Below are 18,222 nucleotides of genomic sequence, written 5' to 3'. Positions count from 1 at the left end.
GTCCTGTGTTACAGTGTTCTGCTGTATCTGTAAACAGAGATAAAACATGAGAAAGACAACCAGGGGCTACAGGGGTTGGGAAATGAATATTTTTGCTGTTGGATGAAGTAGCTCAAATTTTGGTTTAATTACAAGCAAATTAACCCAGTTAATTCCTACTTGTCTCCAAATTACAAATTATACTGAGGAAAAGTGTTGAAGCTAGACATCTGTGAAAAAAACAAATCTATGAGGAGAACTTGAACTGAGCCTATGCACAGGGTTTATTATAAATTACATTTGTAAACTAACACTAAAAAAAAATATTCCTCAGTATTAGGACTGAAAATAGGCCCACTTGCAAGTGTTATTTGACACATAATGCATACATTCTCTTTCTTCATGCTTGTACAGTTTCTGAAATTCATGGTAGAAGGGAAAACAGCATCAAGACATTCACTGTACTTCACAATGAGCTCACTTTCTGTATATCAGCCATATTTTAGAGTCAGAGTAAGATCAAGTGGGTCTAATGTGGGTGTTTTTTATTTTGTTTTTTAACTCTTCCTCCAGAAGACCAGGTTTAATTTAGAATGAGGAGTCCAGGTTTAATACCCTCATTCAGGTAATAGCTTTACTATAAGAAATGCATGCTTCTCCTCTCACATAAACCAAGAGTTTTCTGACCTGCTTCCCAGGATGACTTTTCTTGCACTGATTTTAAAGAATCAGTGCAGTGTGTATGTGTTCACATTCCTCCTTCCTCCACAGCTTTCCACACAAAGTGTCTATGAAGTGAGGCCTGCCCACAACACACTCCACAGCCAGATATGAACAAGAGCTAGTAACAACAAAGCATTCACCCAAATGCTTAGCTAGGTCTCCAGGCTTAAAGCTCAAGCAGCTGAGGAATTTCACAAAACAAGGCTTCACTGTAGAATAAACCATACAGTTTTTACTCTCCCAGAAGATTCCTGCTTTCCCAAATAACCCTAGTTTCACCAAGCCACCTTGCCTATGTCAGGAAAATTAATGAACTTCAACAGTAAAAACAACTTGCAATCAACAGTGAGCCCTGTTTTTCTAAACATCAGAAATGCGAGCACAACAGCAGTGTGCCTTCTTTTTTATCAAGCCATAGAGGGAGCTGTAAATTAAAGCCTGATTTTTGTACCCTACGTGTCCAGCCACTGCACTCACATTAATCTCTTTCCTTGATTCAGTTGCCAAGTTTGCAATAAGGTTGTCTGATGTGTGCCTTGAACCATGACCTTGTTTCCAAAAGAACTGTGCACCCTGTTGCTATACAGGGGCCAAAATACCTGTCTGAAGAAATCAACTTTTATAGGAACTTCAAATGACTGATTTTTTTGTAATCCCTATTGGATCACACTTTTCTTACTGACAAACACATAGTGAGCAAAATCCTATGTAAAAATCCTACACTGCTCAAAGAATTAATGAAACGGACATGTAAACATGTGAGAGACAGATGTCATGGCTTTGTTTGCCTTGATTTTTTTAGTCAAGAAGAAAAGAACAGGGGAAAAAGAAACACAGCAGACAAAGGATGAAATCAGCCTTGTTTCAAACATAGTGGAATGTCAAAACAGAGAACATGATTTCAAACAGCTCATAACCGCATCTGGAGTATTGTGTCCAGTTCTGGGCCCCTCAGTTCAAGAAGGACAGGGAAGTGCTTGAATGAGTCCAGTGCAGAGCTACAAAGATGATGAAGGGAGTGGAACATCTCCCTTATGAGGAAAGGCTGAGGGAGCTGGGTCTCTTTAGCTTGGAGAAAAGGAGACTGAGGGGTGACCTCATCAGTGTTTACAAATATGTAAGGGGTGAGTGAGATGCAGTTAGGCTTTTCTCAGTGATGACCAGTGATAGGACAAGGGGTAATGGGTGTAAACTGCAGCATAGGAGGTTGAAGGTGAATATCCAAAAAAAAAAATTTACTGTGAGAGTGACAGAGCCCTGGAACAGGCTGCCCAGGGAGGTTGTGGAGTCTCCTTCACTGGAGACATTCAAAACCCACCTGGATGCGTTCCTGTGTGATGTGCTCTAGGTGACCCTGCTCTGGCGGGGGAGGGTTGGACTAGATGATCTTTCAAGGTCCCTTCCAACCCCTAGGATTCTATGATTCTATGATTCTATGATAACAGATTGGCTTTTTGGTGTTTGCAAAAAAAAATAAAAAATAAATTTCGCTCAGCTTGCAACAGGAAAGCATTGGAGTTCCATGAGAAAACAAACAAACAAACAAAAAATAAACAATACAAAAAAACCCAAACCAAACACAAAAAAACCCTAAACAGTAAAAATTAAAGTAATTCAGAAAACAAAATAATTCTTTTTAGAAAAGACTAGCTTCTCTTGAATCAGTAGGAACCAGAATAAATTCAGTTACAGAAATATACTTCCTTTCAAAATCTGACATCAGAATTGTCTATCTAATATTACTTACTTTTATCCATTGCTTCAGTTCAAATCAATACAGCGATGTCAATGACATCTAGAGCATCAAGTCTCTGTAGGTGCTGTTTATGTAGTTTAGATAATCCCAACCTCTACAATCCAGCTGGTGTTCTAATTATGCTGAAATATGCTTCGCACAAGGGGATAGAAAAACTTGGATTCCACTAAACCATTAAGGAGGAAGAGAGATATTTGCAAAAACTTCTTAATTAACTAAGTGTCCAGGCTCGCCAGGGGAAAAAAACTCATACTGTATACTGAAAGTAGCCCTTTGATATAGATATACAGCATAAAATGCATCAATCATCTTTTTCAGAAACAATCTTCCTGCTTTTCTAAGAGAAAGATGCTGAGACACAGTCATAAGTTAATTTTTTTCCTCATGTCTATGTAGACTCCAATTTTTTAATAGGTCCGCATAAGAAATCTGAAAGATAAGTACACAGAGCAGATACAAAGGGTTGAAAAATGTGGCCATGTCTAGTGCTGTATGTGGTAACTTAACACTCAGTGGCTTTAAGATGCATGGTAATCACTGATAAACAGAGAGTGCAGATATGCTCAAGGAGTCACCTCTAAGTGCAATGAACCTGACATCCCCTCAGGCTGTTGAGTTCATCAACACTGCATAGAATAACTCTTCACCCCTGGAGGAATGTGTCACACAACAGCCTGTAAGTAAATAATGCAGGAACATACATGTGCAACAGGAAAGGTAGGCTTACCAGGGCAGTTCATCCCACTTCTAGTAGGGAAATAGTTCAAACACCCTGCTAGGACTCACTGACGGGAAAAGACACAAAGAGCTCATTCACTGCATCTCACCCCCCGCCCAGACTCATGCCTGAGCAAGCTGACCTCTGCCATGTGTGGAAGGAGTTGATTATCTCAACTCATCTCAGCACAAGGGTGTACACAGCTGATGTCATATCAGTCTCACCTCCCACAGCCCCTCCAGAGTCTGGCATCTAAGGTATCTCACTCTGGAGAGGGAGAGCAGAAGCAGAGGAACAAATATCCACTCTGATGTCTGGAGAGCAAAAGACATGACATCTACACTCCAGCTCCCAGAATCACTCTCCAGGAAAGTTAGTATTTGTGAGAGATAACTGGATTGTAACATTTTAAGCTTAACAACCCTGCTACCAAACCTCACTAATTTATTTCCTTCTGTGAAATAAAAAGCAATAAAAATACTAATGAAAATAACACACTAATTTGTACTGAGATCCTGTAAGGATTATTAGGTAAACTGTCCTGGTTATAAGTGTCATTTGTACCCGTGTAAACCCCATTGTTTACAGTGAGATTATTTCCAACTCAAAGAAATAAGGTAGAAGCAGATTTTGAACCATAGTTCAATAAATAACAATCTTCTTTAGAGCAAGTAACTGCCAAGTATACCAATAAACTCTTATTTACTAAGTCAATTACAATGCTACTTCCAAGCCATTATCTTTAAAATCATCTGGATCGTATCAACTAATGTTAGAGAAAGTATAGGCATCATATGTGTTTATTTGTTGCTCTTATTCTTAATAAAATGACACGACAAATTTTAAAATTCTGATAACAAACCGACTGTTTTCTTAAATTTGATTAGTGAGGGAACCGGAGTGAGGCTAAGGAAAATTGTAATTTGTTTCTCTAAAGTATGTCTCACCAGTCCACTATGAACTGCAGAAATAGGACACAGATCACAGACTGGGTTCAGTTTAATTTAACACATGAGAGACCTCTTTATTGAGCTGCCTTCAATATACTCATATGTAGAACCTATTTAAGATCTTTTCAAAGAAAGGAAGGTGAGTTGAGACAAATAAGAGAACCTCTGTGTGTACACACGCGCACGTTAGTGTGAACACAGATTGAAAGGTAGTGCTATGTAAGCTATCATATGAAAGCTTTTAATCTGGGTAAATGAGAAAGACATTATTCCTGCACTGTAAAATTACAAGTGCACATCACTCCACACAAGCAACAGCAGAAACTCTACTCCAGTGTACCTTCACAAACTCTTCACAAGCATATGTTATTTGCGGAAAAAAATAATCCAAAACTCTCCTTTATAAATATTTTAGGGAGTTTTGAAACATTTCATTAAGAATATTTTTTGTATCCTTCCAGTCCTTTCCCTGATGCTGTGAATTCAGGTATACAGGTCTCAGAGGGAAATAAAAACTCTAACTCATAAAACCCTTATCTAAATAACTTAAAATTTATTTTCCGCATTCAAAGACTGATGGATCAAGTAACAGATACAATGAAAAATTTCCAAGGGTGCAAATGTATGCAACATATCTTAATGGAAAACTGAATTTTCACTTTTCACTCGTTCAGAGATCTTGTTTCACGACCATTTAAATATTACTTCTCTGAACTGAAATTATGAATTTTGGTTCTTCATGGAATTCATGAAGAAGTAACTCTTTTTAGTCATTGGTGATTATTTAGGTGCACACATATACACACACATACACAACTAATGGAGCTTTTTATGATGCTTCCTTCTTGAAATGTTGAAAATGAGAGACACGGGCTTAATGGCAACTGATGTTGTAGAACTGAATGCCAAATGCAATGTGTTAAAACCAGAATGCAGTATATTCTTTTCAACACCAGATATATAATGTATATATATCACAGCTAACTACATAGTTGAATATGCCAGTCAGTAGCTATGCTAAGATACTGCTTTTCACTTCAGAGAGCTAGCTACATTTTTCAAACTCCAGATTTCTTTTCTGTGAACAAATCTGCCCACCTCTAATAAAAAAAAATTCTGTTATAACTGTGGATGGCTGCAAAACCTAGGACCTCTTTGTTCATCCATACTTTAACACATTGCAAAGTTCACAGCGCAGAAGGGTCTGTAGAGGCAGATCATAAAAAAAGCCAGTGAATGTTCACCCTGGTTCTTAAATGAATTTGATTCAATAACCTTTACTTTGCATTTCACTGTGTTTCAAAGTTAATTTCAAGTTGGATCACTACCAGCAAATCTGGATTACGTACTCAAAGAACCCAAAATTCAGACTTACAAAGACAGATTCTGTAACTCTCCATTTAAGGAATAGGAGTAGAACTCTGGGACCGACAAACCCTGACTTTCCACAGGTTCTGAGTGCCTGCATCTAATTTAGCACATAGAATATTAAGGGTTAGAGAACCATTCTACAAACATTTATGCCTGGGCTTAACTTTACAACCACATGTAAAGGTTCCTTTGATTTTAATGGGACTAATTACAAGAAGAATGTGGGTAAGTGTTTACAAGTTCAGGGTTCGGCATGTCAATAATTGTATTTTAGGAATATTTACAATGAATTACTTGTGGATGACTTACAGAGCAAGTGGTTTTACCAGAATACATTTCTAGATAGCAAACAAATCCAAGAACTTCACAAGTCTAATGAGCAAAATTTGTGAACAATTTATATTCCAAAATTATTAATGGATTTTTGCCATATGTTAACACCAGGTGTCTATGAACACCCCTGCTGAGCTATAAAGAAGTAAATTTCTGAATTTTGTGAAGCATTCTGAATCCTTTGAAAGAATTCCCAGATGTCTGTATGAAGCAATTTCATTTTCTCCTCGAGAGCTCTCAGTTGTGGAGGCCTACAAGTGGTATTGAACCTGAGGAATAATATAATGTATTTGAAAACCACTGAAATAATCTTGTAAATGCTGTCATCTTTGTGAACAAGAATATTTGTTCTGTGTCTCTTCACTAACCCAGAGAAACACATTCTCCACTGTCTAAATACCTGATGCAAAAAGGGACCTGGAGAAGAGCCAGCTGGCTTAAGCTCAGCCAGTGTGAAACAAAGGTGACAGATGTTGGCTGACTGAAGCACTTTGAGGAATTGGCAGGAACTTTCACTGCCTCTTCAGCTAATGGCATCTGTCCACCCATTGTCCAAGTGGCTTTGCAGTCAGCTAGACTCCAAATTTTCCAGGCACCATCTTGTTACTCTGTGCTTGCATAGTGCCCTGAACACTGGAGTCCCAGATTGTACAACTATAATTGATTGTGATTCAAATAATTAACAATAAAAAGCAGGGAGACTTCCCAGGCTCATCTCAGGTCCCAAGTTCTCCACATTAATAGTAGCAGGTATGCTGTTCTCCAGCTGTGGCTGCACCAAAGTTGCAGCACTTCCTTACCAAGACATACCACGCTTAATGAATCATATCTTGAACCACAGGACTAGAAGGACATAACCTGGCATTACCTTTGAGCCTCAGCTGTAAACTCTGCTTAATACTGATATTGTTCACTTTTCCCTGACCACAAATTAAACACGAGAGCTGCTTCTGCCACATAATCAAAGACAACCTGCATCCAAGCATGAAAACACAACAAAACAAGATATCCATTTTGCAGGGAACAGCCTTACAAATCAATGGCATGTTTTTATTCAGTTCATACACTTATCAGATGAAAAAAGAAAAGCCCTATACTGTGCATCTTAGAGGAAATAGTGGTTTTATTATGCAACTCCCACTCACTGTCATGATAAGGTTCATGTGTCATTTTTCTTTATGATGACAGCCCTGGCAGACTAAAAGGTTTTTGCCTTTCTCATTCAGTCACATGAGTTTTTCCTGCCACCTTTCAGATTGCATAATGGTAATGACTGCAGGCATTCTGGCAGAAAACATTGAACTTATTCTACATCAGTCTTTCCCTCTTGTAGTTTTTCTCTACTCCTCATCCAAGAACTGCAATTCAGTTGCCCCAAGATATTATGAGATACCTCTCCCATGTCTTCACTGTACGAGAAATTATTTCAAGACTGTTTAAATGTATTTTTGAAGCTGAGTAGCTTTAGGAATATAGCATCAAAATTAGTTCAACGAGGGCAAATATTTTAATCCCTTTTAGGTTCCAATGTGATCAATGTTTCATTCTGCTTATGCAAGGATTTTACACTGGACACAGACAATACTTCAGTATCTATAGTCATGTATTTAAAAGCAGCTGTTTTTAAAGGGTCTGAGATATTTTCATTGTAAACTTCAGGCTTCTTTTAAAAGAGAGAAAGTATCTTGGGTTTCTTAATACTCATTTATATATTTTCCCAGAGCTCTTGCTAAAAGAAACAAAGCAGTTTAACATGCACTGTTTTGCACTTTCTTGATTAGGCTAATTTTTGCATTAGAAAATTTCACATATATTCATTTCCTTCTCCTTTTTGGTTATTAGAAAGAAAAAATAAAGATAAAAGGAGAGTAAAGGTAATGTTCAGTAGAAAGGAAATGTCCAATTCTAGACTGTCTTTGTTTAACCCCTGGGAGGGATAAATGCTATGTGCTTTTGAGAAGCTGAATGCTGACTGACAGAAATCTCTTGAAGTATTAGCCAGGGCACAGAGGCTCAAGGTTTGTCATCAGTAAGCAGGACTGAGTAGTCTACGTGAAGTGCTAGCTTAAGGAGAAAGAAATTTAAGATTTCATTAGACTAAAATTGGCTTCAGGGGGCCATTAGTTATTCCTCTCCCCCTGACCTGATATCCACAGTGTAGCTAATATTCCAAGTACTTGTCTTAAGTGAGATAAAGGAGTATCTGAAAAAATGCAATTTTTCAAACAGATGCTCTCATACACTATTCATATTGTCAGACTTGTTTCCCTGCTAGAAGTATTTCAGAGTGGAACAGTGCAAGAAAATAATGTTGCTTCACGATCTAATCTCAGCTGAGTACAATCGACCACAGCAGAGACAAAGCCAGGCTGTGTCTCTCTGCTTGTGGAACACCACAGTGGTTCATTTTCATGTTCTGCCCAGGTAAAGTGGGAATTACATAATTTAACATGACCTATGAAGAGATATTAAAATACTGATGTTAGTCATGCTTGCTCCCTCTACAGTCAATGGAGACAGGCATTTCCAGGAAGAGATTCAACCTAAAACAGATACCAATGGAACACAAAAACATAATTCTAGCATGAGGAACTGAGCTCACTGAGTAGATATATATAAAAACCTCTATTCTACTTTTAGATGTTACAAAAATTACAATTTACTTGAATGGGGAAGAATGCCTTGAGGATTTTTCTCCCCATCTTTGGTGTGAAGACTACAAGCCTATAACAGATTTTCCTACTCTGCTGAGTGTGGTTTGATGAATAATGAACTCTGAGTTTCATCCACCAGGGCTGTACATTATATGTTCTTGTTACAGGCTACTTTGCCATCGCATTAAAAAGTCTGATCAAATGTTCACTCACTTGCAAGACAGCACTTGCTTTTAGGTAGGAAATTCACTGTTTTGATCATTGTCAATGGGTGGGCTCCTTCCTACAAGAAGGACTTGACTGAGTTTATTACTTCCCACCATGGGGAAAACAAATATGTGTATTTTTATGTGTGTGTGTATATATATATATGTGCACGTATATGCCAAAATAGTAATTTCTCTAGTAAAAATGCAAGACAAGTCTCTATCATAATCAATGGCAAAAACACCAAGTGCAGAGGGCTGTATTTGCCTACATATTTACATCATAGACAACACAGCTTCATGAGGATCAGTGGAATTTTCAGTGCACTCAGATTTAGCAAAGGCATTTCTGGGAGAAAGTATGCTCTCACTTAATCAGTCTTTGGCTCAGAAGACAAAAAAACAAACCAAAACAAGACAAAGCAAAGAAACAAAAACCAACCAAACAGAAAACCAAACATAAAAAAACCCACACAAAACCAAACCAAACCAAACCAAAATATCCCACAACCAGAAACTCATTTGGAGGGTGCTGGTGCAGAGCCTGTGACTGCACAGCTGCTGGGTTACAACCTCCCAGGAAGCCTGCAAGACAAAGAGAACATGCCTTTCTGGGCATGTGTTCCCTGGAGGTGTCCCACTGCAGGGGCTTTCTGAGATTCTGATGAAAGAAGGACACAGAGGCACAGAGTAGCACAGTAGGCAAGGCTGCTGTACTCAACAAGGGGTTTCGCTGGAAAAGGGGGACAGCGACAAGTGAAGTGAGAAACAGAATTTATACTCTTTGGCAGAGCCTCCAGCCTTTTTTTAATGCTGAGAAGCAAATAAAGTCAATGTTTATTAGTCTTAATACAGCCTTTTAAAATAAACATGAAATTACAGGTTAATAGTAAATAGTGCAATGAATGAAATGCTATTGCTGAGCCAGTAGCATCACCTTAATTAGCCAGATTTCTCTTTTGCTAGGTGTGACACAGCTGTGCCTTTCACTGGTGCTTTACTAGTAGCTCAAATGCTTTTACTGTAATTTTTTTAGACAAACTCACACATAACTAGAAGTTACAGCAGCTCCTAAATTATGTCTGAGCACTTTTTAGTGTTTCAAATACTGGTATTTCTGCCTTATGCTGGGGGAGAAGATATATTTCTGTTTAAAAATTACTACAAATTGAGGGAAAAATAGAGCAATATGAAGAACTGTGGCCAGACCATTAGTAATTAAAGGCAGAATGGGGAGATGGACAGAAGAGACTATGCAGGAAATAAATGTGATCTGCAGAGACCTGAAAAATAACTTTCAGGCCTTCCTTCCTCTGGAGCAAAACTGTCCACTGGGAGACTACAATATAATAATGTAGCCAGACAATAGGTTAATAATATTGAAACTACTAAATCCAAAAGCCCAAGCAAAATGTTGTAGGTTAAAGGGACAGAGTCCCTCGTTGGAGGCTCAGCTGCTTGGAAGCCGTGGTAGTGGCCTCAGAAACACAGGACTTACTGCTGCAGACCTCCCTCTTCATATGGAGGTTTAACCAGTAGACCTATGCAGTCATGAGTACTAACTGAGCCCAAGCTCCTCCCCAGGCCACCAGGACTTAGAACTCAAATAACCCTTTGCGCTACAGTGTGTACACCCTGACTGAGCCAGTGCTCACGATACCAGTGTGCGTGCTGTGTGTGTGCACGTCCCTCCCCACCCACCAACTGCACTGGTGTTGCACTGACCCCACTGCACTGCAGATACTTGGATCTCCTCTTTGACACCCACATCTTTGCCCTGTCAGCATCCCCCACCACCACTGCCTCAGGCTGCCAGAAGTGGGCTGTAACATTTAGAAAGGGCCCTTCACTTGGCTGTCACTAACCTATATGAAGCCTGTGGTATTGGAAAGAGGCATTAGCTACTACTTTGGAGGGGGAAGCAGACTTTCCCCTGCCTCCCCCAGTAATTTACAGTTGAGGAGGAGCAAGCCTGACCCCCCAGCACCATTCTGCACCTTGCCACTGAGTCTCACCTATCCTGTCTTCCCTGCAGGTCCTGCCAGGCCCCAGGCAAGAAAGCCCTCTCCTTCAGCCTGGCCACACAGCTACCGAGTGCTGCCATCACTGCCCTGAAGGTTTGCGCTGACTTTGAGCCAATGTTTGCTGGTCATATTTCATGCACTTAACCAGGGAGATCTACTCCATATAGAGCCTTTTTTTGCCAGGTGTCTCTTGGTAAATAAAGCAGTATGGGGCTCAGGATGATAGTTACAGCCTCATTCAAAACAGCCAGCAACTTCAAAGGGTTGTTTGACAGTCCAGAACTTCAAGATTCAATAGCAGAAAGGGATATTTTAAATATCAGCTCATGCAGCCAAAAAAACAGTTACAACATAAAAATATAATCCTTTCAAATCACAGCTCAGTGCAGAAAGTTCCATGCCAATTGACCTAACAACTTGAAGCTCAGTGGTAAGTAGGCATATGTATATAATCTCCATTATGATTAGAAATACTCAATTACTTTACTGGTAATATTAAAAACAAGCAATTCAAATGTTTAAGAATGTGTGGTAAGGTAAGATTATTTTCTGCTTGGCACGGCACTGGACTACACAGAGGAAAAAAAGGACTGTGCAAAACTACAAGCAAGATGGTGCAGACCAATGGTGGTATCTCCGTGTTCTAGCTGAGAAATAGTCTGGAACCTTATGAAATCTGATGTGGTTATGGTTAAAAGCCGAGCAGCTGTAAAAGTATAATGGAACATAGCTCAAAAGGAAAAGCAGTTAAGACTCTATCACTTTCTTTTTTTAAAAAAAATATGCCTTTGAAGTAAGAGATTTTGTATGATGATTGCTTGGTTGCACTTCTTGCATCATTGTGGTTGGAGCATTTCCGATTATTTCCCTTTAAGTCTGGAAAAAGGATATGCACTGCCAACAACCAAAAGCAAACTGTACTTATCCACACATATTTCCCTCGTAACTTAAACCATGAGTTTTGCTCCACAAAATATAAACTGTCGGTGCTGGATTATCCCATCAGAAAGACAGTCAATAAAGCCATTACAATAGGAAGACAATTGGGCAGTTAGAATACTTTCATTTCTCTTAAGTAACAGAAACATGAAATAAACAATTGAGTTAAACAGCTCTCTTCATGATTTTCAATGCCAAGCTTAAAATAAGCTTATGAAGATCCATAGGATAAAACAATAGCTGAGAGCAGAGTCTCTAGTAGGCTGTGAAATCAGGTTTGTGGGGAGGAAGGGACTCTTATCCAAACTGAGAATCTGATATCTTTCATCGAGGCTGAGAAAATATGCCACTTTTACTAATTTGGATTCTTCTTGTGTCACTGAATAAACCCTAGACATTAAAACTGGAAAACTTTCAGAATCTTCTTAACTCAGTCCTATTAAAACTCTGGAATACACTTCATTTTTGAGTAAAAAAAAATAAAAATCTAGGATCAAAAATTATAACGAGGTTTAAGTGAGGCTGCCAGGAAAGACAAAAATAAGAGTGAAATGCTGATCTTATTTCACCAGTAGAAGTCTACAGTAACTTCAATGCAATTGATGCATTCTACTGGATTCCAGCTGGGTTAACTGAGATCAGCATCTCAGGAAAAGGTAGTATTCAGTGGTGAAGAGCTATGCTATTTTGAGAAAGTAGAAAAGGGAAACTTTCAGGACTTCTAGTCAATAGACTTACTCAATCTGCACATTCACCCAAATCAGTAGATTGTCTAACTGCTACTGTTTATAAGGCACTGTCATTTCCAAACTACTGTTTACCCTCCCAAATTACCATTTTTTTTTAATGAGAGGAGGCATCTCAACTATGGAAACTTCAAAAAACATACTGTGCTAAAGAAAAGAAGCTTAAATGAACAAAAGTGAAATGTAAATAAAATTAATGGTCTTACTTAAAGCCACAAAACCATAGAAACCCAGTAAAGCCTGAAAATCCAGCTTGAAATTGTGTGGCTCGCAAGTTCGTGTGCCTTTTACTCATTTGGATATCTTTTTATTTTATTTTTTTTTCTTAAAAAAAAATAAGGGTACTTCTAATTACAAAATGTCATGTAAGCAAAATCCTATTTCCCACTAATTTTTAAAATTGCATGTTTTGGTAATGAATATTATACTACAGGAAAAAAAGACACATTCCCAGGTTAAGTAAGAATACAAAAATATTAAATTATATAAAGGATTATATAAAGTTTATCCAGCCCTCACACACAGAGGAGCCTAATGCAGAGCTTCTTGCATTCAACGCATACTTCTTAAATAAGAAAAAGATTTGTCCTTGAGGCAAATTAGCTGAGTGGTCTGGCATTGCCTCAATATTCTGTCATGCCTTTCTCTCTTATATATCCCACTTCTTCCAGCTTCCTTATAGCAGAGGCAAGACTGGCTTTTTTGAACAGGTAGTTTCTCCATCATCTAAGGTACTGGTCCCCAAAATGGGGTGCACGTATCCCAAGAGAGGGGCAAAAGAAATTCAATTGGAGTGCAGAAAGAAAATTTGTTTGTACTATTAAAAATTAAAATTGTATTTATTTCTTCTTTTATTTCATTATTTTTTATTGTCTATATCAGGATATATTTTAGAATGTACTCAATATATTAATACACTAGCACACCTGTGAAATTTATAAATAAATACATATCTATACATATAATATACATATATCTATACATATAATATAAGGGTGTCTACTGAAAAATATTTTACTGATTTTTAAAACCTAGTGAACACATAAAAAAGTAAAAAATACACTCACCCATAAACCCAGCCTGAAAAAATATGTCTCCAGGAACTGATATTTCTTCATCTTGGCTGAATTTGACCTATTGTCACTCAACATTCTAGAAAAATACAAAGGTACCTACACCTCATTCCATCATACTAGACATTTAGCTTCACTAGACCTCATGCTGTACACTTTTAAATGCTCTTGACCAGCTTGTATAAAAAACTGAATTTCTGTTCAACACACTAGTTATCCAAAAGTCTGAAAAAAAAACATTCAAGACACATTACAGAATATGTCAGTTCATCAGAGGGCTTCCCTTTTACTGTATAACACAGGGGATAGCAGAAGGTCAAACCATGAATGTTGAAAAACTCTGACAGTGAGAAAAGTAAAAAAGCATTCTATTTCCCCAGTCTGTGACATTCTCTAGACACCTTTTTTGGGTTCACAAAACTTACTTTTTTATTATTATTCAGTCCTGGCACCACTCAGCAATCAGATGCTGCATTTAAATTTAGACAACACACATGCCTTTGCAATACTGCTTACAATAGAGGAGCTTTGAGTAACAGTGGTTCACCTCTACTAAAAGGTTGATTTATTTTAGCCATTTGTGAAATTTTACCTGTGCAATTTTACAACTAGCCACACCTGTGCACGATCCTCTTTCAATCTCCTTTTTTTTTAAAAGAAAAAAACTATGTAAAGTGAACGTAAGTCATTTTACTTGATGTAATGCTTGTATGGTAAGATAGAAATTTGCCAGTTGAGGACTGGCATCTAATAGACTAGTTAAGAGAGAGAAAAGAGAAAGCCTTAAGAGAGATTAAGAAAAATAAACACTTTAACAACTGCAGCTGTGAAGTAACCTCTTCTCCCTATTACTTCTATGGGCATGTACTTACTCCCTGCTGCTGCAGAGTAGAAGACAAAAGGTTTTTCTAGCTAAACTATAAGTATTTGTGAAATACTAGGAAATTCTTGTATTTGTCTTATTTTAAATAAGATAAAGCATTTGGAAGCCAAAGATTAAGCAATATAAAATATGGGAGAGCAAATCCATCTCCTACATAATAATTTATGATACATACAAGCTCACATTGCTTCAGCGGATTGTTGAATTAAAGTTCATAGAGTGCAAAATACCATAAAATAGAAAGACAAATTCCAGAGAGCATTGCCTAACTTCATGAAAATTAATTTATCAGGAGTTTACAGTATGGAAAGTTCTTTTTGACTAAGTATATTGACTGTGGATAATTTTCTATTACTGTTCTGTAGAAAAGCACTACCAGTTTGGATGAGAAATAGAAAACTTAAAACCCTTTGCCTGCACATCTTCCCTCTAAGATTCCAGCTAGCAAATGCTTCTTCAAAATTTCTTGCAAAAGGTAGGAGAGACCACCAAGTGTTACCATTTAGTGCAAAACTTGCTATACTTTCTTCTGAGTGCAAGTTCTTTTCACTCAGAAAACACACACAGGAATTCAAGTTGTCATCCAAGTCTGTAACTGTGCTAGTGCTGTTTGTAATATTCTGTTGAAGATGACAAATTTTTCATTTGCTTTCCTGGAGTATTGTAAAATATGTCCCAAATTATCCCTGAAATACCTGATAACTTCCCTGAAGTTACAACAGGAGTAATTTCAGTAAGCAACTACTGACTGACAAAATGATGGATAAATACCATCAATCTGACTGTCAGCAGAGGTGTATTTACAAAAAAGCTTCAAATATCTAAGGATTTATGTGGCATATATGGTTCTTCCTGAACTCTGTGAGCTGCTAAAGAGTAAAATTGCAAGTCAAGCATCCCTTTTTTTGTGAAGGAAGAAAATCAGAGATGATTTGGTAAGAGCTGTGAAACTCACATTCCAAGGTGAACTTTTAGTGTAAATCAGCCTTTCATCTCTTAGTAAATACAAATGTTCAGTATCTTAAATGAGAAGCAATAATGCAGAGTGAGTACCTCACCCATTCAACTCTGTCTCCCACTGTCTCTTTCATAAAGTAATCAAGATCAAAAAACTAACCAGATTTTCTGCTGCATTACTAGTCCTTCAGAAGTCTGTTGCCTCACTGCTTTAATAGTTGAAAACCACTTTACAGCTCCTAGGCGAAATTAATTCAGGGTAGTTCATACCTATTTATCTTGTGCCAAAACTGCCATGGAGGAAAACAGTTTCTCTTCCTCATGGTCTCAGAGGAGCAGTATTACTTCTGAACCTATTTTTTGTCTAAATGAAGCAAACACTAGCTGCCTTCTCCCACAGAGTAGCTGCTTGCCCTGATACATCAGTGCTAGTTGACTTCTCCTGTGTATCCATTTTCCTGAACACAGATGACCAGAACTGTACTCATGGTTCTATATAAAATCCAGAAAAAATAACAGGGCTAGTTAAACCACTCTGAACGTTTTGCTTCCTTTCCTTTTCCTGTCTGTCCATCCCATCATACTTGGTCAGATACGTTTTTTGGGTCACACTTGCCATTTTTAAAGCCATAGTAACTGGACAGCTTACTGTTAATCCTATTATCTACTTACTTCTATGTAGAACACACCATACAAACATATATGGCATAATAACATATCATTCATATTTCTTACTTATTTTAGTTATACCTTGATAATTGAATTTGTTTCATGACAGAGAGTGTTGAGATGTGCTTCATCAATACACATTACACTGATGGCATGTTTAGTTCAGAATTATTGTTTAGATGTTTCTCTGGGTGGCTAAACTGAAATATTCTTAATGACACAAGAAAATCTGCCCACAGTTTTTGCTTGTTTCTGGTTCTTTACAATAACTGACAGTGATTCACAATTCCCTCATAACATGCAATATCACTAAACCTGCTACAGCTCAAGTTATTCAAACACATTCAAAGGTCATTTAAAAAATTAAGCAAGTCTAATAATTTTTGTCTAACTCAACTATCTGGAGATAAGCTCAGTCACATGCTTACAAAAAGTGTGAAAAAATTACAAATCCAATAAACACCAAGGTTTGTTCCTACCCGAGAGTAAAATAAAATCATACAATTCTGAGGTAAACTAACAAGGGTTCTCTTGGAAAAAAGTAAGTAGATGACACATTTTTTTGACTGATTCAAAGACAGAGGCAAATTTTCCTTGGATTTGGCTAGAACAAGGATTATGAAGCACAGGCCAAGTTACTCTGGGCCTACTTGCTTACTTCTTTTGTATGACAACAGCAAGGAAAACTTCTAGTAAGTAAATATGACTGCCTTTAAACTACTGAGAAAAATGAGCCTTACTTTATCTGACTATCTCCCAGGACCCATATTTACATACACTCTTCCAAAGTCAAAGACTTTAGTCAATGGCAAGTCAATATAGCGATATCTAAAAGATACATTGTTTTGATACAGGGTAAGAAATTGCTTTCTAATGTACTGCAGTGAATAAGTAATGCACTGGAATGCCTGAAACCAAATTTATCTGTTTCACTGACCTTGAAGCTGGCGTCCTTTGTACAAATCCTTTGTTTTGGTTGGGTGAGCTCTGGCACCATTATCACACTTAGGTTGTTCATACCTAAAGAACAAACAGGGAGAGGAGAAAACCAGTCAAGGTTAATTTGATTTAGAAGAAATTTACTTCCAATTTTGTAGTCCAAATTAAATTTGTACCTTCTTTTTTTCTTCAGGGAACAAGCTTGTTTGTCTTTCAGAAGGAGGGGTGTAAATTAATTTCCCTATTTTTCATTTACCTCAAAGAAGCCAGCATACCTTTAGGCTCCTGGAGATGGTATTAACTTAAAAAATGTATTATCTATTCCAAATTCCATTCTACAGGGAGGAAAACTGGGGAAGGAGAAAACTGTGGGGAATTGCTATAAAGTAATACATGATAAAAAATAATTTAAAAAAAAAACACAAAAAAGCCAAAAAACCAAAACCAAAGTCAAGCTCTCCTCTCACCTAACAAATAAAAAAGTGATAAGCAATATGGTAAATTCTGACATCTGACACAGTATTAATGTTGGGAAAAAACAGAAAAGTAATTTCAAAATCACAGCAAGGCAAGAACCATAGTTAGTTACTACTGCAGGTCTAAAGACATGTACTACTATATCCTCTCCAAAAAAATGTTAGTTTACATAAGAAGGGCTAACCATAAACAGTGAACATTTTAACAAGAGTAAAGAATTGATAGTTTCCAGAAGGAAGGGAATTGGACTGTAACAGCTTAAAATGGATTGGGAAAAACACTGAGCCTCTATCTGCTACAGAATATTCTGGTTCCTCTATATTTTCTGAGATTACTTAAAAGCACTTTGGTAGTCTAGCTGCTAAGAACAAATTCTGCGCTATTTGTATTTCTAAAACATTGGCATATGCAACATTACTGGAACTTTCTTTTATGCAAGATTGGGAGGCATGGCAGCATCTGCTGCTGAATCTGTTTTTTCTTACAATCCCACTGTTGATGCGTGGTGAATTTTCAGTCATTTTGACAGAATCTTTCTGAGAAATGCTACCTTCTAATTTTCCTAAAGTAGCTTGAAGCTTGAAGAATTAAGTGTGTAGCATTTCAAAGAAACTTGCAATTCTCAGCTAAAAACATAGTAACATGACTGGTGCCGAAACAAGTGTTTGCACATACATACCTGTTCACTGAATGTAGGTTCTTTCATGTTTTATACAACTGCTCATCTTTCTCTGAAATTCTCCTATTCTAGAGTTCCCAAAAAGACATTTACTGAGTAGCACACTAAAATTAAAATATACTAATCCAAATTTTTGGAACAAAATA

General features: G+C 37.4%; 1 protein-coding gene across 1 annotated transcript in view; it reads right to left on the bottom strand.

Annotated features, from left to right (window-relative positions):
- The window catches only part of SMOC2 (SPARC related modular calcium binding 2), a 120,000-nt gene that overhangs the window by 19,048 nt on the left and 82,730 nt on the right, over nucleotides 1-18,222 (bottom strand). The window contains exon 9 of the mRNA XM_010005415.1: nucleotides 16,919-17,001. Coding sequence (XP_010003717.1) covers nucleotides 16,919-17,001 — 83 coding nt within the window. The remainder of the gene's footprint in view (nucleotides 1-16,918; nucleotides 17,002-18,222) is intronic.

Source organism: Chaetura pelagica, unplaced genomic scaffold (genome assembly GCF_000747805.2).
Source record: "Chaetura pelagica isolate M959 unplaced genomic scaffold, ChaPel_1.0 scaffold551, whole genome shotgun sequence".
NCBI classification, from domain to species: domain Eukaryota; kingdom Metazoa; phylum Chordata; class Aves; order Apodiformes; family Apodidae; genus Chaetura; species Chaetura pelagica.
This window is presented reverse-complemented; position numbering and strand designations above follow the sequence as displayed.